Genomic DNA, 21,756 nt, shown 5'->3' with positions numbered 1-21,756 from the left:
GGGGCTAAGCATTGTTGTCACCATGTTCTATACATACATGAACAATCATTAAGAGATCACTCTTCCCAAATTAATTTAAAGATCGGTTATCTTCCTCTCTGCAAAAAAGCTGTGTTAATTTTTATTTAAGGCACTATATGTTTTCTACACTTGAAATTATTTCAGGATGATTTATTTTATAATGTAAAAAGATTTCCAGTCATTTAATTGAATGAAATATATACATATGTAAATATATCTATATCTATCTCTATATATCTTATAAATTATTATATAAAATAGGGAAATAGCAAACTACCCACATTGGCCTCATCCTTATCTGTCACTGAAAAAAAAAAACTCAAAAAGTTAACTTGTAAAGTATTTATAGAATATTTTAACCTTATAAAAATAACGGCAAATTAAAAAAAATATATTTTGAAAAGTCAGTATTTATACCATGTGGTTGTCAATTCCAAAACTAAGTCATACATGACATTAATGTTACTACCGCATAACAAGATTTTTAACCAAAGTACTTCCTTTCTTTAAAGGAAGAATATTCTCACTTCTTTCTATATAAACATCTTAAAGAACAATGGTGTAAACAGCAATGAGACTAAGATATGCCTCTTACTGAGGCTTAGTATGATGTTTTAACGATGATAAACTATAAATTCCTATGAAAAAAAAAGTCATAACTAAGATGCTGACATAATTCTATTCAGACTAGTAATACTGTTGTTATAATCAATACTAGAGAGATATAAAAGTGTCATTCCTAAATTTTAAAAGGGTCTGCCTTTCAGCTAACTAGGAGAAAAATTGACACCAATTTTGTTTACTCGTCCTGACTTTAATAGCAGTAAATATTATCCCCATAGTGCTATTGCTGTCTGTACAGCAGAAGAAAATTACTGTGAAAACATATTTCATCACCTGAAAGCTTAATTAGATCCAGTCTCCTCTACTACTAAAAAGTGTGTGTGTGTGTGTGTGTGTGTATGTCTGTGTATGTGTAAGACAGAAATAACCATTTGATGACATGTTGTTGCTTTCTTATGTTAAACATTTTTTATTATAGTAATTGAAATAACTTCACCATACAGATATCACATGCTGAAGCATGACAATGCAATATTAACTGCACACTGTGTTGACATTTCAAGCATATTTTCTGTAACAACATTTGCATTCATATACAGGTAAGTAAACACATGGGGATAATTTGAGTCATGATTCATGGTAGCAAATGTATTGCTTTCAAGCTAATCTTGAAACCCGGAATCAACAGATCTATTAATAGTCGATATTGTAGCATGTACAGTGGTAATTATATGAACCAACCAGCTCAGGACCAAGAACTGCCATTGTTAACCTTTGAAAGAAAAATATCAGCATTATCTGATTACTTTTGCAAGTCTTCTTACTAACTTAAAAAATATTAGTCTATTGAGCAATGACTGTACCAATAGTTTTCAAGTTAATGGTGGGGATAAAATAAAAGTTTTATGTAGCCCTTCTTAGATAATACAGCCCAGTTAATGCAAAATATGTTCCCTGAATAGTTTTTCTTCAATATACCATATACCCACTTACGACAAGGCAAAAAAATCACCAAAAAGGGCAGCAATCTCAAAGACTGCAGTAAGTTTTAATATACCACTTTTGGGTTGCAAGATTGTTATTTGTAGCCATGTATCGTGGTTCAAATAGTCTAGACATATGTTTTTTTAGGCATAGAAACTTGGTTCTTAAAAGTCCCCGCAGACAAACTGAACTTGATCTAATAACACATTTTATCTAAGTTTTATTGTTTCTGAGGTAAAAATATACCACCATAAAATGCAAGGAAAACCAGTATCTAAAAGGCAGGATTGATCCTTTCTGGACTTTGTCCATCAAAGGTCAAAACTTCAAAGGGTTAAAGTGAAGAAGAAGAAGAGGAGGTGAAGGAAGGAAAAAAGGAAGAGAGAAAAAGCTGTGTAAGGAATAAAATTTTGATCATGTGTATATTTCCAAATTTTTTATTTATTTGTAAATAATATTAACCCAAAATATTTAGGTAACTAATTCAGAACTTGAAAAAATAAGTTTCTCAATTTAAAGAGAAAAGCCAATTTTCAAAAATCATTAGATCACAGCAACACAACTAACTGAGGTTACACTTTTTATTGCTTAACCCTTAGAACCAGGTAAACTAAGACTCAAAAGGTAAATTATCATCACAGAACAGAAAAGGAAGGAATTTTCTGTCACTCATCTAGAGGTATTTGATATTATGTTTTAAAGAGAACACATTTAAGAATGAATCAGTGCTTTGCAGAAACCTAGAAATAATAGAGTTTATGCAACTATCAATTTTTTGGTACATTTGAAAAGGTCAAATATGTGTATATTCAGATTTAAAAATAATTTTTATGTAGAATGGCTTTGACATGCTAAAGATGAAAGCATTTGGATGAATTTATATTAACATGTGAAATTTCAAGTTAGATAACAAAATTCTATAATCATATGCTTTCCAAATTAAAAAGAGAATTAGAATGAAGTCCTTAATGTCTAGAAGCCTCTATCAACTAGTTGCTAGTAAATATTACATGAAAAGAAAGTTGTGTTTTTTTGTTTGTTTGTCTGAGTTTGGTTCATTTTAGTTTTGGGGAGGAGGAATTAGTAGGCAATTTTTGTGTATTTAGACCTAAATTAGACATATGAAAAAAATCTGCATAAATCTTTGCGTCTGGCAGAGGTTATTTCCATATTTGATCCTGTTATAACTTCGTTTTTATACATGCAAGGTAAGTGAAATGCTAGTAAACTAAAATTTGTTGCTAGTAAAAATAAACATAATATGAATCACAATAGTTCCTTCAACAGATTACATAAAGCAAATGGTAACTAATTACAATGCTGGATAATTAAAGTGAAAACAAATCTGCCATCTCATACCATGTTCATAGATGAGATTTAAAATAAAGGTTGCTTTTTTATATAATTCTGGAAATCATTGCAATCATATACAGTTCTGGAAAGCATTCTAATCTTAGATTTACAGAATGAGTAGGGATATGTTTTTTTACAACAGAATGAAAATACACTTTCATCTTAAGTAAACCAAATTCCCTATTAAAAACTCCTGGTAACATCGAATAACTTCTGAAGTTTTTCAAATAAAGTTAGTTTCTCTCCTAGAAGAGAGAATCAGACCCGTACTATCACTTATATTGATATGTTTCCACCTTATCAATAAAAAATTTATAATAAAAACTAAGGAATATTTTATACCTCTAAAACATTGCTATGGCCTCTAGAGACTTTCATGGTTTACTACTGAATCTTCTCTTCTTAGTTTCTCATTAGGGAATAAGCACTTATAGCAACCATAGTCCACAGCATACCAGGTAGTATATATAAATAATGAGCACATGGCTTTTATTCACGATTTAATCACATCAAACTAGATCAGTATAAATATGCAAATGTCAGCAAGAAAACTCTAGTGCTCAAAAAAAGCCAGATCTAAGTAGCTAGATAAATGAAATTTGTTCATTAATTAGTTAGGTAGTTTCACACATTTTAACTTATTTTTCAAAGGTTCTTAAATTGTGTGTGTGTGTGTGTGTGTGTGTGTGTTTTCTGGGGGGAGAGGGTTCATCCCCATGTTGAACATTCTTCTTTTTTGTTTTAAATACAAATTTCACTCTTCTATCAATAAAGACAGAAGTCCCAAAGCACCTACTCCAGCATACTAACTATTTTGATTTAAATTAATGCAAGTGAGTGACCAACAAACTGGATAGAAATCATATACCAGACCCTTGAAATTATGTCTCATTCATGGACAAATCATGAATTTAAAAGAAACATTATTAAAAATACTTCATGAAAAGACCTACTTGTTTATTACTCTTACAATGATTTTGCAATATCCCAATTTTTGCATTATTTATTCTAAGAAATCTGTAATATATTTAAGAATTCACAAAATGGAGTCACAAACATTCAGAGTTACACTGTAATTCCTTTTATCCTGATCTTATCCTCTTTTTCCCCAAAGACAATAACAAATTCTTCTTTGGGATGCATTTAGCAAGGAAATGTATCTATTGGAATATAGATGTTAGGTAGTCATAAAGAATCAAGTAGTGATAATTTAAGGAAAAACCTATCTTAGCCTGTCACAGCCTCAGAATATGGCTTTAAAAGCAAAATATATCTAACTTACAACTTTAGGTTGCCAATTACCCTTTTTGCAAATTAAACTAGGACAGTTTGCTTCTCTCAGTTCTCCTGCTTTGGGGCCATTTCTTGATTTACTGGAAGTAGTTTCTAGGAGAGTAAAAGGTAAAACATTCCTAAATTTTTCCAATAATTAGCATCTGTGAAAAAATAAGATTGTTGGGAGAAGTTTAAAGAAACTTCTAAAAGATGAGTATTGTAATTTCTAAGGATTTCCATGTCAGTGATAGTGCTGTTTATATTTTTATGGAAAACTGAAAGCTCACTCATTGTTTTTGAAACTATAAGCAAGAAAAGGAAGTAAATTGCTATGAAATGTATGCATAATAACTTCAGACACAAAGAAAACTTCATCCTGTTTTGATTTTAGAAAATTCTCAAGGGTACATCCATGACTAATAATATCTAGTAATCAGAATCTTCTATTTGCAATAATTAGATTATTTTCTATGCTGCAATGTGAAACTGTATTAGATTTTACCATGTAAGTTGGTCTCAACATTAAGAGACTTCTAAAATAAGTATGACACATTATCCTATAACACCAAAATGAGTTTGAAACGTCAACTGTTCTACTTCTGAAGAACAGAAGAAATTGTATTTGACCATACGCACCCACTGGAGATATACTTTCCAAATAAAAGTGAATAGTATGAGATACAAAAATCAGATGGAAAGATTTTGTTATTAACATCATTTTCTGTTCCTTTATGTGACTCCCAATGAAAAGTAGAAAATAAAAGCTAGTTTACGTTTTGTTTACTTGTAACCCACTGGATTGTCTTCCATTTTGGATCACTATATGATCTTACTAAAGCCTTACTGAAAATGTACATTATCACAAGTAGCTAAATTTCCACATAGAGGAATAAAAACATTGGGAAAATCAGGTTGAGATTTTTATAGTACTCTGAAGTGTGCTACAGTAATGATAAACCCGTTTTATATTTAATCCTATCATCAAGCAACACCAGGCTTCTAGCTTTGTTTTTCATTTTAAATGGCTACTATATATAAGAGAATTAATAAGGTATTAGACTATTAATGCTTTTTCAAGTCAAAAGTAGTATTATCTAGAAAATAATTTAACACTGAAATGGGATATTCAAGATCAATTTTGTTTTATATACTCTGCAGCAAAAATAACATTTCTAGTAGGAAGGTATTAATTATAAACCTAGCAAATTCTAGACGTTCACATATTTGTGTAAACAATTTAATGGTTTATTACATTTCCAGAAAGGTTAAGTCTTATATCCAGTTTTCTGCTAACTCTTCTTTCATATATGGTAATAAATATATATGTTATTTGAGTGCACATGTATATATTTTCACACATATATGTCATATATACATAAAACAGCACTTAATGGTCACTTTCTTTGCATGTTTACATTGGAGGGAAAAAAATGAATTGCTATTATGCATAATCCATGGCAATCTTCCTTTCTGTTTCACAAATGGCCATATCGGGATGTAAACAAAACATTGGAGCGAGTCATTCCAGGTGAACTGTATTTCAAGGTGTAGTTTGGTGTTCTCATGAAGAATTGTGTACTTCCTGGTAATAAATACCTACAAATGACAGTTAAAAAATTATACTTTACAAACAAGTTAATATTAACATCTCTCACTAAAGTGTTCTGTGGTTAATTTATATATGCTACATGAGAAACAATACTATAACAACAATGCATTCTACATTAAAAAAAAAAAAGTTCTCTTCCAGACTGAGGTGGGAAGGTGGAAGATGGTCATAAAAGCCTCACCTAAAGAGCTGAATATAGATGCAACATATGGTCTTAGTATCCCAAGACATCCCATAAAGAGCCATTATACTCACATGCTAGGAAACTATTTCCATAGCTCATGTTAATTTGAAATTCACCATTAATCTCTATAAATAATATGTGAAACCGTCAAATATTTCTTAAAAACATGTGATATGAGAATTTGGCTAGCCACATCACCAATAATTGTTTGTTTCAAGGATGTTGGAACCATTAATTATAATTTAATAATATTTTATCAATGTATTATGATTATAGGTAATCTAAGAGAAAAAGTTAAAGACTAAAATTCATAATTGTAAAATTTATATTCCTAGACCACCTGGTTCTTATGATAACAACACCAAAAACAATCATGATTACAGGTTACATGCAATCCTTACAGCCAAATGTATTTCAGAATACATGAATTTTCCAGATTTTAGAATGATAGAGTGTATATACTATATATAATATCTCCATTGGGGCCTTGGTGCAGCATCCTGAAATCAAACCATTAATATTTCTGTAGTGAAACATATGAATACTCACAATAAACAGATGAAAACAACAAATAACTTCATGTCAATTCAGGTCAGGTCAGATTTGCCAATAAAAAGTTACTCTTCCTTTTTTAGTTTTCAGAGATTTGAGAATAAGTAATTATAAATAAGAATGTGCACCTGTATAATTTGTTTCTCTCTGGAAAAACTTTGATTAGCATTAGGCCACTCCAATCTATATATCTAGAGAAAAATGGAAATCCACAAGGAAATCCACATGAGCAAAAGCAAATAAACATTATTATTAAAAGTATAAATCTTGGTAATGACAAGGACATGCTATAAAATCAGGACAAAGACATCTATGAGGAATTTCCAAAACCAGAAATAGCAATAGAAGGAGATTTGAAATTTTTGAAAAAACAAACAATGGCAGAGCAACAACTCATTTATTTCTTTCACTTTACATTAGAATCTTCCAGCAACTGTCATATTTCCATAGCTACACAACAAAACTGAGGGCTAAGAGTACCATCAGCTACCTATCCTACATTAAATAATGTTGATACTACTATACCTCCATGCCAATGGAAAGTTACATTTTTAGTTGTGTTATATGAATTTTGTAGAAGAATATGAATTCATTATGATCAAGCTACATACGACATTCAGATTAAAATGGAAGAATTCTCCATAACATCCATAAACATCATTTTATCATGAATTATCGAATAATATCTTCTAAATCTATTACCTAGTATCACAAACTATAAATAATTGCTCAAATCATTAAGTTAATAGAGCAGTAAAATAATACACAACAAACCAAATTAAATCAAAATTGCACAATGGGTGATGAGTAATGAAACAATTGATTTCTCACATCACAGATTATTTAAATTATTTTCTTAATATCACTTGGGTAATTTATATGGATTAATTATTATGTCAAGAGCTAGTGGAGTCATGATGATTAATCTGCTATCTTCTGTCATGAAAAGGCTCCCTTCCTACCTAAGGCAAAGGTACAAAAGAAAATAAGGTGTTTGATCAAAATCCACTACTTTTTATTAGTTGAGAGTTATTCTACCTTCTATTGAAAATGCATTCTGACTATACTGATAATTATCAGAGTAAACAATAATTTCTACCAACTTCCTTCTGAAGAATTTCCAAGCAACAGTTACTGCTGACAGTACTATAACATTCACCTATCCTTTTGAGTTAAAGATCTCCAGTCCACAGAGGAAAAATAAAAGCACAAAATCCAGGGTTACAGCTAACCTGTATTATTTTATTTAACACTACGTAATACTTAAGTGTTTTCTATGTGCTCAGCACTATTCTAATTGCTTTACAAATATTAACTCATTTACTTCTCATAACAATTCTATACAGTAGGTATTATTGTATGTTTTTTATCGATGAACACACTGAAGCATACAGGGGTCAAATGTCTTGCCCACAGTTACATAGCTAGTAAATGTCAGAGCTCAGACTCAAACACATGTGTGCCAACTCCAGAATCAGTGCTCCTAGCAGCTACACTATATTGTCATTTCTCTGTATGAATCTCAGTTTCAAAACTAATGAATACAATGATTATACTCATTTTTTCAAAACTACAAAGTATAAAATAACCTAGAAAGTAGAAGATTATACATCCACAAACCTAAACTTTTTAAAAGAAGCAGAAAAAGCTAAAATGAAACTTCTGTAAGAAAAAAAGTTCAGTATAAACTAAAAAAAGCATATGAAATTACATTGGAAGAAACACTTTGTTTCCCTAAAGCAAGTGCTGTGGGATATTTTAAAGCATTAAAGGAAACACAATGGATTATTTGCCTTAATATCTCCATTAATATCTCTTGGGAGATCCCTTACTAGCTGAACATGAAAGATTATTTTTGAAATGTTCTTTGCAATGAAATTAAATAATACAATTTGATTGTTTTTAGCAAGAAGAATATCTCTGGGAAGTACATTTATAGACTATCTATCTATCTATCTAAAGAGTTTGCATTAAAGCACCAAAAAATGCGAAAAGTTTACAGCTTTACCTTTATTCTAGCTTACTCTTGATGTACAAAAATAGCTAACTTGTAACTAATAGCTGAGAAATACCTCAGACTACCCTATTTGCTTCGCACATGTACGCTCACTCCTCATCACAGAGGCTAGGTGTATACCTCACATATCCATCACATAGACATAAAACATGCATTTGTCCAATTCCTACTTGATGTAGAATTGGTCTGTCATGTACCAACTTATTACTGACCATGGAGGATCTCTAGAACATGAACATTTCAAGACCAGTAGGGAATTAGCCTTGAAAACGCAAGCTACACCCACCTTCTGAGATTTTCCTGGAGTAAGATGAGGACCCCTGATACCCCCAAAATAAACTCAGCTTCCTGGTTTGGGAACAAAGGTAAATAAAGTTCAGCATAATATTTATCGTGTGTTTTAAACTTTTTTCTACTGTGGTATAATATATATAGCATGAAACTTACTAGTTTTATCATTTTTAAGTGTACAGTTCAGTGCATTAAGTACATTCACAATGCTGTGTAATCTTTTTCATCCCAAACAGAAACTCCTTGCCCATTGAACACTAAATCCCCATTTCCTCCTCCCCATTCCCTGGTAAGCTCTATTCTACTTTCTGTCTCTATGAATTTGTCTTCTCTAGATACCTCATATATAGTGGAATCATATACCATATTTGTCCTTTTGTGTCTGGCTTATTTAATTAGCCTGCTTTCAAGGTTCATCCATGTTGTAGCATGTGTCAGAATTTTATTCTTTTATATAGACTGAATACTATTGCATTGTATGTCTGTATCACATTGCATTTATCCATTCATCTGTTGGTGGACAGTTTCCACCTTTCGGCTATTGTGAGTAATGTTGCTATAAACATTGTTGTACAAGCATCAGTTTGAGTCCTTGTTTTCAGTTCTTTTGGGTATATACCCAGGAGTGAAATTGCTAGGTCATACGGCAATTCTATACTTAACTTTTTGAGGAACTAGCAAACTTTTCCATAGCAGCCACATCATTTCACATTCTGAGATAGTGAGTGCAGTGCACGGGGATTCCAACCTCTCAATATTCTCACCGACACATTATTTTGCATTTGGGGGATAATAGCCATCCTAGTGAGTGTGGACCATTCCATTGTTTTAACTTTGATTTGGGCTAGGGGTTGCGGGAAGCTCTAGTTTCAAGGCCCACCTCTGCCATAGCTAGCAATGTGGATTTGGAGAAGTCATTTAACCTCTTCGGGCCTCAGTTTTCAGTTTTCTCATCTGTGGAAAGAGTCCAGTAGTTTCTTCCATGCCTAGTTCACAGAGTATAAAGCCAATGAAATAGTGCACAAGGGTGAAATATTATTTACGTGTTATGAACATCAGCCTCACAAGGCAAGACCATACTTGTTCTGAGATAGATGTTTCAAGCTATCACAGCCTGGGGCCATAATGGTACCATGTATTTAACTCAATTGTAAAGTATAGTACGCATTTGAAATTGCATAAAACATAAATGTCCAGCTTCATGAATATTATAAAGTGATTACTTGTATAACTGCTACCCGGGTTAAATAACAATATTCCTAGCACCCCAGAGTCCTGTATTTCAGCACCCTCCCTTCTTCCCAGTATCTTTCCCATTTTTTTATAGAGTGGTCATTTTTTTTCTTAGACTTTTGTGGGAGTTCTTCTTTGACCTAAGAATCTTATATAGGTTATAAATGGGTTGCAAATGCCGCCTTCCATTCACCAACTTGCTTTTTCACCCTCTTAACAGGATCTTCTATGGAATAGATATTCTTAATTTTAATATAGTAAAATTCATCATTTATGATCTGCACTTTTTGGCCCTATTTTTTATAATCTTTGCATACCTCAAAGTCATGAAAATATTCTCCTGCATTATCTTCTGTAATATTTAGTTTTGCCTTTCACATCTGTGTAGTCAAATCATTGGAGATGATTTTTGCATATGGTGTGGGTAAAATCAAGTTTCTTTATTTTTCATTATTATTTAGAAACCCAGGTGTCTCAGCATCATTTTTTAAAACAAATTTCTTTTTCCCATTTGTCATAAATCAAATGTACCTCCTTTTCTCATAAATCAAGTCTCTATATACGCCTGGGTCTACTTAGGACTTTTCTGAATGGTTTCATTGGTCTGTCTGTCCTTTTGACAATATTACACTGTCTTAACTTATTCTAAGTCCTAGTACACTACAGTTAATAAGCCCTGCCATTTTATTTTTCTATTTCAAACGTGTCTTATCTATTCTTGGCCCTTTGTTTTTCTGTATAAATGTTAGAACAAGCTTTGGTCAAAGACTGTGCCTCCCCCCAAATATTTGTTGAGATTTATACTATGGTTACATTGCATTTAGAGATGTTCAGAACTATTTAAGAGCTGACGTTTGATGATATTGATCCAAAGATGTTACACTTTGCTACATAAAAGTCTTGCACATTTTTGTTACATTTATTACTAAGTATTAACTATTCTTTGATGCAACTGAAAATGATATATCTAAAATTTCATATTCTTGGTTTGCTGTTGATATAGGAAAAATATAATTGATTTTCTTATCTTGACTTTGATTTCATTAAACTTGTTAAATTTACTTAATAATTTATCTGTAGATTTATTTAGATTTCTACGAACACCATCATATCCATTAGTTTCAGTTTAGTGCCTTTTATTTCTTTTACTTGCCTTATTGAACCAACGAGGACCACTACTACAATGTTAAATAGAAGTAGTAATAACAGGCAATCTTGTCTTGCTCCTCATCTCAGAAGGAAAGCCTTCAACATTTCATCATTAGGTATGTTTGTTATAGGTTTTGTGTAGTTATTCTTTATTAGATTAAGGAATTTCCCTTTTGTTTCTAGCTTGCTAAACATTTTTTAAAAACATGAATATATACTGAATTCTATCAAGTGATTTATCTGTATCTTTTGAAATGATCTTTTATTCTATTAAAATCACATTGGTCACTTTTTAATGTTATTGCACCCTTTAAATTGATGCAGTAAACAGAAGTTGGTCACAATACATTATCCAATTTAAAGTTCCTGGGTTTATTTTGCTGGTATTTTATTTAAGACTTCTGCATCTATGTTCAGGAGTAACAATGAACTTTCACTATCCTTTGACATATCTTGGTTGGTTTTAGTATCAAAGGTATGGGAGCTTCATTAAACAAGGTGGAGGATGTCCCCTCCTTTTCTGTTCTCTGGATGGGTTTAATAGAATTGAATAGTGAAGACCTGTGAATCTGGAATTATCTTTGTGAGAGGGTTTTTAATTACTGATTCAATTTCTTCAATAGCTAAGACTATTTAGTATTTTCTATATAGGACTTTCTAACAAGAAATTTTGTCATTTTTGGTAATGTGTTTTTCCAGGAATTTGTTAACTTAATCTAAATTACCAAATTTATCAGCATGAAATTGTTCATATTTTCTTATAAAATTTTCAATATTTGTAGGTTTGTAGTGATGTCTCTATCTTTGTTCTTTTTTTAAAATTTTATTTTATCATGTTATGTTAGTCACCATACAATACATCATTAGTTTTTGATGTAGTGATCCATGCTTCATTGTTTTCGTATAATACCCAGTGCTCCATGCAGTACATACCCTCCTTAATACCCATCACCAGGCTAACCCTATCTTTGTTCTTGATGTAAACTATTTCCTCTCATATTCTTGATCAGTCTCACCAGTTGTTTATCAATTTTATTAGTATTTTCAAAAACACATTGTTGGCCATGTTGATCTTCTTTATTCTGTTTATTATATTATTAATTTCTGCTGTCATTTTTATTTCCTTTCTCTATATTCTTTGGGTTTGTTTTAATGTCATTTTGTCACTTTTCAAAATGGTTGCTGATGTCATTTAATTTTTGCCTTTCCTCTTGCCTAATATGTTCATGTAAGTCTACAAATATGCCTATAATAATGATTTGCCTACATACTACAATTTTTTGTTTGTAATATTTGTGTTATCATCCAGTTCAAAATATTTTCTTGTGTCCATTATGATTTCTTTGACTCATGAGGTAATTAAAAGTATATTTTTTTATCCTTCCAAAGTATGGATATTCCAATTACAATTTTTGTTTTTGTTTTCTAGCCTAATGGCATGGGGTCAGAAAAAAAAAAACCTCTGTATGATTTAAGTCTTCTGACATTGGTTGAAATATGTTTTATTATTATACTATATGATAGACTTTTCTAAAAGTTCCTGGTGTGCTTGGTGTGCTATATATGTATCACAATACATATACATATATATATATCAAAATCTCCATCTATGGTTGTAGATTTGCCTACTTTTTCCTTGTAATTCTGTTAACTTTAGCCTTGCAAAACACTGGGAACACTGTTACTCCTAGGAATCTAGGATATTCACCAACATCCCCATCTTTGGCAGGCCTTGAACTCCTACTTTTTCCCTTAGGCCCATGAGTCTATCAAAAGTATTACTCAGTTTATGCTGTGAATTGTGCAAGACGGTTGAATCACAGATCTGTACCTCTGAAACAAATAATGCAATATATGTTAAGAAAAAAAAAAGAAGATAGCAGGAAGGGAAGAATGAAGGGGGGGGAAATCGGAGGGGGAGACGAACCATGAGAGACGATGGACTCTGAAAAACAAACAGGGTTCTAGAGGGGAGGGGGGTGGGGGGATGGGTTAGCCTGGTGATGGGTATTAAAGAGGGCACATTCTGCGTGGAGCACTGGGTGTTATGCACAAACAATGAATCATGGAACACTACATCCAAAACTAATGATGTAATGTATGGTGATTAACATAACAATAAAAATTAAAAAAAAAAAGTATTACTCAGTTTAACAAGCTCTCACTAAGTACCTGATTAACACTCTAATGTCTTCAAGCAAGGTTTTGATATTTTGTCTAGATTTTCTAGTTGTCATTAAAGGGAGGATTTGTCCAGATCTAGGGAGGACCCCGAAAGACCGCCCCTCTGGTGCACACCCTGGCCCACCTGCTCGCCCGCACATCCACTAGTTACCTTCTATCCCTGGGAGGGGGGGAAACGGTCCCTTCGCCTGAAACCCAGAGGTTCAAGTCATGAGGGACGGACGCCCACCTTCCTGGCTGAATTCCTTCCCCCGCCTCTAAGGAGGCTCACTCTGAAGCCGAGGGCAGACACACAGTATAAACCATACTCCATGAGGGCAGAAACTGCATCTGTCTGTCTAGTTCCAAGCTGTATTTCCAGTGCCCACAGGAGTTCAATACAAGTTTGTTGAATGAATGAATGAAAGAACACAGGTTTCCTGCCTCCAGGGCTCCAGCTCTCTGAGTAAAAGCACAGCTTTCTCCCTTCATCTCCTACCAGGAACCTGGATGGAGGTTAAGGAAATGTGAAAGTGAGATGGGGAGCCTCCTGTGAGTGAGCAGGAGGAACTTCTTGGCCACTGGCACAAACATCCAAAATTGGGTTCCAGTCCGTGTAGGAAGAAGGGGATCCCACCAGAGGGCCTGTGGCTTTTCCCCACCATCTGAGGGGCGCCTGTCTGGCTCAGTCAGTGGAGTGGTGGACTCCTGATCTCCACATTGTGAGTTCGAGCCCCACATTGGGTATAGAGATTATTTAAAAATAAAAGCCATAATAATAATAATAAAATAAAATAAAAATAAAATATTTAAAAATAAACAATAAGTAAAAAAATTTTTAAAAAAGGGAGGATTTGTCCAAAAACCCAGTGCTCTATTACCAAAGGCAGAAGTTTGAACTCAGTGGTTTTTAAAAATGTTTTTAACCATGAAACCCCTTGTGAAATGAGCTTATATGGAAGTTCAGTACATGAAATACAGAAACACAGAGATGTTGATGATACAAAGTATTTGGAGATCCCAAAGCTTCCCAAATATAGTTAAAGTATTGAGCTGGTCCCAAGAACTCTAGTTTCATATATATATATATCATATATATATCTGGGTTTATTTATCAGTTTTACTTGCTTAGTTATGAGTCTGCCTCTGAGAAATGGCTTTCCACTTGGTATGCCTATTAAGTTATTATTTTTCTAAGACTTCAAGATTCAAGGCTACTCTGTTCCATGGCATGGGTGGCATGTATACCTTAAAGTCTCTTTAGAAAGATCATGCAGATCTTTGGTCAAGGTAAATATGGTCCATAAACCTCACTGATGTTATCTCTATTTTCTTCTCTTTTAATTTTACAGATAAATTACCTAAATATATATCTCCTCATAAAGTATTTAGGTATACCTCATATATTATTTATATTAGGCATATATATTAATTTATAAATATTAATTTATACTTTATTAGGTATACTTCATAAATGAAATTTATCTATCTATTAATAAATACCAAATTAAGTGACTTCTACATATAAAGTAAAAAGCTATAGGTTCCTAATTGATAAGGGAAAGAAAATATGGCCAGTTTTCACATGTTTTTAAATTAATGTGACATTGACTTGGGTTTTAATAGCTAGATATTTATTTCTCTCTCCTCCTTGTGTTTCCAAGTAGAAGAATTTCCACCAAATTTCTGGCCTTTTACCAGAAGTGAGTTATCTGATTTTCAGGTTTAAAAGAAGGAACCAGGTATGCTTGGCTCAGTCCCTTTCTCTTATTGGATCAGCCTATCTGCAGAAAGGATGCATTCTTACTAGCTCACTAGCCAACACTAACAGAACTAGACTTTATGGGGTAGTGTTAGTGGAAGATTTGGTTTGATCTAGCTCTGCCCATGATTGGATCAGTACATTTAATTCTAGAATTCAATTTTAGAGAACTCACTTGGCTCAGATCTACACCATTGTCCCTCAGTGTGGCTTTACTCAGTAATGAAGCTACATCCTGATGATCATCTGTCTGAGTCCTACATTTCTCTCTCAAATGGTTCTGAACTTGGGCAGGAATAAAGGGTGTGTTTTACTAACCCCTCTCCCCCCAGAATGCTTATAATCATCATACTGGGGTTATACTGAGCATTTATCAGAAGTCCAGAACTCAAGATTCCAGAGTAGGAATATCTCTTCTGACCACCAGAAAAGGAAGAAAATAAAAAGGCCTCACACAATTGTAAGGTGTAACTTCTTCCTCCAGAGTGACCTCAGTCTGTTTTGCCCACCTACAAAAATTACAAGAGCCTTCAATAGAAAATGTGTTACAAAATCTATAATCGCAAGAGTAACATTGAAGAGTTTGAAACCATCCTTTCTAGACTGAAACTTAAGATTTTCCTGATCATGCTCCCAGAGTATATCACTCCTTAAAGTGAAACCACCTCATTTATATGCTGTAATGTCTTAATGATGACCATCATTCTTTTAAATCATACGAAAATATTAATGAAAATAATGTAAGTTTTATTTCAATAATTTGCTTCAGTCAAACCATTAAACTGTAGAATATTGATATTTGATTGAATTTGATATTTACATATTTCAAATATTAATGGCTAGCTTTACCTCTATCATTGTTGTGATCACTCAGCTTCTATTTGCAGGGGGAGAGTAGTTAAAATATGTTAAAGGTTCGACAATAATATAATGTCAGAATCCAAAACAAACAAAGATTAAAAATACATCTTTCGGGCGCCTGGGTGGCTCAGTCGTTAAGCGTCTGCCTTTGGCTCAGGTCATGGTCCCAGGGTCCTGGGATCGAGCCCTGCATCGGGCTCCCTGCTCCACAGGAAGCCTGCTTCTCCCTCTCCCTCTCCCCTGCTTGTGTTCCCTCTCTCGCTGTGTCTCTGTCAAATAAATAAATAAAATCTTTAAAAAAAAAATACATCTTTCAACACTTTCTGTGAAATATACTCCAAGCCATTCTGCTGTTGCAGATCAGTTTTGCAAAAAGTTAGCTTTATTATATACTTTCTATGATCTCTTTAATAAACAGATCAATTTCTAGGTGTTTCAAAAGACAATCCCAGCTATGGTGGGTTTTTTTTCCTCATTGCCTATTCAAGGTTAGTTGAATACTATCATCATTTGACTATCACTTAGTTTTTCAAAGTCAAGATTTATTCTCTTCTATCCGGAGGAGTACTGTAACTTATACATACTAAAAATAAAGTCACGTGTTCCTCTTTAATTCTATTGGGCACTATGATTGTACAGAGAAATGCTAAAATGTACTATTTTTTCAATCTGCATATTTTTGCAGCTTAAAAACATTCTTTTTCATGATTTGGAAAACTACCTATTTTTATTGGACAGTATTTATTAAAATTCAATTTTTAAATGGAACTTAACAAAATTCACCTCCCATAGATGCGTGTCATGATGAAGGGAGTAAAGATTAAACTAAAGGCATCTTCTCAACTTATTAGGCTGAAGGATAAATTTGAAATCTCCCTATTGGTGACAAAAGTCAAGTTTATGACCATTTTTGGATGCTTTTACTCGGCATTTGAAAGCAAAATTATATAAGCCAAATAATCTCATTTCCAAGTAAGTTATTTCTGTCACCTTCAGGTTTGTGGTTGCTGTCCTTGTTTGGTCCTTTAAAGGTAAAGATGGTGCAAATTAAAAGTCTTTTGTAGATAACAGCATGTATGAATTTTCGGTCTTTAGCTTTTTCTCTAACTATATAAAAATAAAAAGAGACTTTCAATGTCAAACTGCACCGTGGCATTACTTTATATAAAACTCACAGGGTGTAGAAATGTAAACAAGTACCTGGAATTACCCCAGTCAGTACCAATGCCTGAGAGTGATCCTCTTGAGTCAGTTGCATATTTGTAAACCACTAGCAGGCACTGTTTACAAAGTTCAACCAAGCGCTGGCAACACTGGAGCTGCAAAGGAGTCATCACCTCCGGGCTTTTACTGAAAATACTCTCCCAAGAGGATCTGTTGGCATGGAAACAGACATGACCTCATGTGGCTGTTAAAAATGACAACCAGCGTTATCACTTACCTAGCAACAAACCAATAAGGAAAAGTAGAAATGGCCTCAGACATTTGAAGTGACTGCAGATGGTTGAAAGGTATAAAACAAATATATATTCGAAAATTACTCTTTATATTAAAAAACACAACACAGAATTCATATACTATTTGTCTTTAAAGACTTTACTGATCCCAACCGTGGATAGCTATCAGGATGGTTTCCCAACACCTCCTAAAAAATTGAGTTACTCTATATTAAAGTGTATGTGAAATACTGAGCTTATGTCTCAAAAGTTAGATATTCTAAAACTTTAGGTTTCCTAGAAAGCTTCCTTTACCTTTACATTAATAATGATCCCACAAAAGAATTTAAAATTTGCTTCAATTTAATTTGTGGCCTCTCTGTATTAGGAGAATTTAAGTGAATCCCTTGATTATGACCACTCCTCTCAAAACACTTAAGAGATGTAATTATGTCCATGATATTCCTAGAGCACAGGTTCTATATTCTAGAAGTCATGTTATCTCAGTGAGTACTGCCTGATTATAATCACAAAGGTAGTATCCTGCCTCCTTAAGTGCCCTCAGCTTATACCAAAGCACAAAGTAGTACACACTTTCTTGGTAAACTTCGTGTGTGTTTGTGTGTGTGTGTGTGTGTGTGTGCATGCGCACAGGTAAACAAATACATATAAATGTACTTACAATTCCTAAATTTACCATAACAATCCAAATCAGGAAACACCTCACCACCCCCCACCACCAGAAAGAGAGAGACAGAGACAGAGACAGAGACTTATTTCCTTATAAATTAAACTTTTCAAGTCTCAAGGGGAAAGTTTCCTTTGAGACATGGTAATGGTTCAAGTCTCATTTTACATAAACCGATTCACTTAACCCTTAGAAAAGAGTAGATTTTCAGAAAGAAAAAAATATTAAGGAAAATATTTTTCTGACAAGATGTACTTCCCAATGGGAAATTCAAAGACTCCATTTTCAATCTTCTGTGGATATTTGATATCTTTGGAATTTTTAAAAATGTTTTAGAAACTCAGAAAGGTATTTTTTAATAGAAAGGCTACTGTTTATTTTTTCAGGAGAAACGTGGTCCTAAACAGACAGCATGTCATCTGTGAATGAGAGGTTTTCTTAAAAGGAATAAGATTCAAATGAGTAGACTGAAAGGAATAAATTTTCTTCCATATTCTGAGATGTTCAGGACTAAATATAATAATATAATATTTTTATTATTTTTAAAAAGTTATTTTCATTCAAGAAACAGTAATATGCTAATTAAATTAACTCTAAAAATAAATTTTAATACTAAATATAAGAAAAACTGGCTATAATACATATGTGTTTGCATATATCCATATATACCTATACGTGTGTGTATGTATAACCAACTTAATTTGATCAAGAAAAATACTGGAGAATACAAATTAATTAGGGCATGTGTTTATCATTAGTATTTCCTAATTTCAAAGCCCTACATGTTTAGGCCCAGAGAAATAAAAATTTCATATAAATACAAATACATACAGGAAAACATCCTGTGTTATGACTGTCTGGTTAGCACTTTCCTCTCCACTGAAATTCTGAACATTGCTACATCCTCTCCTCTCAATTTGGATGTATTTTTATTTTGATCCTTTGGAGCCATTTGATAAGATCCACTATCAAGTTACACACATCATGGTCATTTTTTTTTTCTGATTTGGAGGAGAGAGGTAAGAAAAAAACAAATAAAATGGAAGAAAGATAAAAGAGCTTCTAGCACACTCTAATTTGATATAACATTCTGAATACTAGGTAAGTTATAATCTGACCAGCTTTGGCTTCTCATTCTCTCATTCTTCCTTAAATATTTAAAATAAATATATGGACCAAAGTCCTTTACCAATTTTTGGTGTGTATGTTCATCACCTCTAGCCAAAGACCACATTCTACTCTATTAATTCATATTTAAGTGTCAGCACACCAGAACTCCTCATAAAGAAAAAAAGAAAATGAACAGGACTTGCTTCATTTGGTACCCGGTTAACTTTTTCTGCACAAAGGAAACCCATCCTTCAAGCTGAGTGTATTAGAACTATGTCCCTCACCTCCTACCCACCACCTGACATAACTAACTAAATGTGCAATGCCTCTGTAACACTACAGTATCTCAATTTTCAATACTAACACAAAAATTTTTAAGAAGGTGAAAGGATCTAGAAATAATTTACAATACCAGTGCCTTTATCAAAGAACTCAAGGTCTTATCTGCCTTCTTTCTGAATCTAAATTCAAAAAAACAGAATTCAAAAAGAAAAATTAAGTGGTTAAGAAGTTCTGTTTGGTACTCCCTAATCCTCAGAGATGTTTAACAGGAAACAACTTTAAATGACACTTTTTAGTAATATAACAATAAGATACAGAATACTAAATACCTGTGGCAACAAAGGGGAGTTGTTATTAATGAAATCCAGAGACTCAAAAAGCCTTGCATTATCTAGCAATCCAATATTTTTCACCAACTTTCTCATCGAAACATTTAATAAAGCAGTTATCTAAAAAAGTAAAACTGATTCATTTCTTTCTCCTTCTCTGGTAGAAGTCTGAACGGATGACTGAGTGGACCAAAGTTAAGTAGCAGAAAGGAGAAAGGAAAGTAAAAACAAAACAAAGCAAAACAAAACCAACAAAAACTGGACTATACCAACTGGATACACAGGAACCATGAGCTGGAAAGTACTAACAATAACATATTCAATTGAAAGTGATATGGGAACAGTAAGATTCAGGTCATTTTTACTCTGTATGATGCATACAATTTTAAGTAGGATAGTAAGTTTAGAAGTGGACTGCTTAGAATATTCCTTACCATTTCTTCTTGCCCAAAGATTCTAAAAAAAAGCTTTTCCATGACAAACTTCCACTGGAAAATGCCTTTGGCTAAAGGGTCCAAACAGATTCTCTTCTTTGGGGTTCACATATCATAGTTTTGAGTGGAGACAGGACTTTTCCAAATAATATATTTCTTCTCCCATTTACCTCCTGCCTCCTCCTCTTTGTTTTACCTGGAAAACTATTCTTCCTCTTCCTACAAGTCTCAGCTGAGATGTTAACGTCCTTCGGCCACATTTCCTGAGCTCTCAGGACTGAGTTTGAATCCCGTAACACCTAAGCTTCCTATATCCCAGTAAAACATGGCGGATAATTTTATTCATGAAAATTCCAAGAGCTGTCTCCTGCAGAGAACACATTCAGAATGTAGAGCATCATGTGATAACAAGAAAAGTTTCCATGTGATAACAAGGGTCACTGAGCATGGGCTTCAGCAGCCTGAAAGAGCAAGAAAGAGGGATAAGGGTGTGTTCTATTTGATATATTGGTTAAAAACCCCTGGGCCAACTCTAGGGAAACATACCACAAAGATCTACAATATTCTTTGATGTTTCTGGATGTGGACAAGGAGTGGTTTATTTATTTTGTTTTGTTATTGGGGTCTTGACAGGCAGAGGCAAGAATCAAGGTGGCCCAGAGTTATTTGGATTATATTTTTCCAAGATTTTACACCTAACTGTGAAAGACAGTTGTGCCTTTTATTAAAATCATTCCTTTAGAAGTGAGTTAAGAGTAGACTTTTACCTTGACTACTAGGCTGTTAGACCAAAGGTTAAAGGAGTATTCATTGACTAGACATGATTCAAAGGATTAATAGACCTATTCTGGGTCCAAACTGGGAATCAAACACACACAACACTCTGACTTAATTAAATTGAGGAAGCCTAAGAAACCCATTTGTAAGGCTACAAAATAAAATCCAGTGTTAAACTCTTCTAAGACCACCAAGGTTTTAAAGAAATGGATGGAGAGTGGAGGTCAAATTGGACTCAAAGCTACTCCTGCTCTGTTTGCCCAGGTGCAAGGGGGCTGGGGATTTGGCTAAGGCTATGGGACTTAAATCAAGCAAGCCTGTCAACCACTGGGAATGCTGCTTTGAGGGGAGTCAATAAAGCATACAGTTAAGAGCTTGGGCTCTTGAGTCAGACAACCTGGGTTTAAATCCCAGGTCACTATAAGAACTTGGGCAAATTATGTTACTATAAGAACTTGGGCAAATTATGTTCTCTCTATGCTTTGATTTCCTCATCTGTACAATGAGAATAATAACAATAATAATGTACTCAAAATATTAAAGTGGAAATTATAAGAATATTTAATATGTAAAGTAGTATCAGGCATTTAGTAAGTCAAATGCTATTAACTCTCATTATCAATACTAGTAGTAATAGATACCACCAGAGAAATTTAAGGGGAGTATTGTTCAAAGAACAAGA

General features: G+C 33.3%; 1 protein-coding gene across 9 annotated transcripts in view; it reads right to left on the bottom strand.

The window, feature by feature from the left end:
- Positions 1 to 1,036: 1,036 nt before the first annotated feature.
- TTLL7 (tubulin tyrosine ligase like 7) overlaps positions 1,037 to 21,756 on the bottom strand; it is a 159,988-nt gene continuing 139,268 nt past the window's right edge. For 8 of the 9 annotated variants that reach the window (XM_073896426.1, XM_073896427.1, XM_073896424.1 and 5 more), the window contains 2 exons: positions 17,219 to 17,392; positions 1,037 to 5,793 (listed from right to left, as the gene is read on the bottom strand). In XM_073896426.1, the coding sequence (XP_073752527.1) occupies positions 5,673 to 5,793; positions 17,219 to 17,392 (295 nt within the window). In that variant the 3' untranslated portion in view covers positions 1,037 to 5,672. Of the gene's footprint in view, positions 5,794 to 17,008; positions 17,126 to 17,218; positions 17,393 to 21,756 lie in introns of all 9 variants that reach the window. The other variant, XR_003208353.2, reaches the window with a different exon arrangement.

The sequence above is a fragment of the Callorhinus ursinus genome, unplaced genomic scaffold, assembly GCF_003265705.2.
Source record: "Callorhinus ursinus isolate GAN/ISIS: 27379988/994484 unplaced genomic scaffold, GSC_fseal_2.0 scaffold9, whole genome shotgun sequence".
Classification (NCBI taxonomy): Eukaryota; Metazoa; Chordata; class Mammalia; order Carnivora; family Otariidae; genus Callorhinus; species Callorhinus ursinus.
Note: the sequence above shows the minus strand (reverse complement) of the source record. Positions and strands in the feature narration are given on the sequence as shown.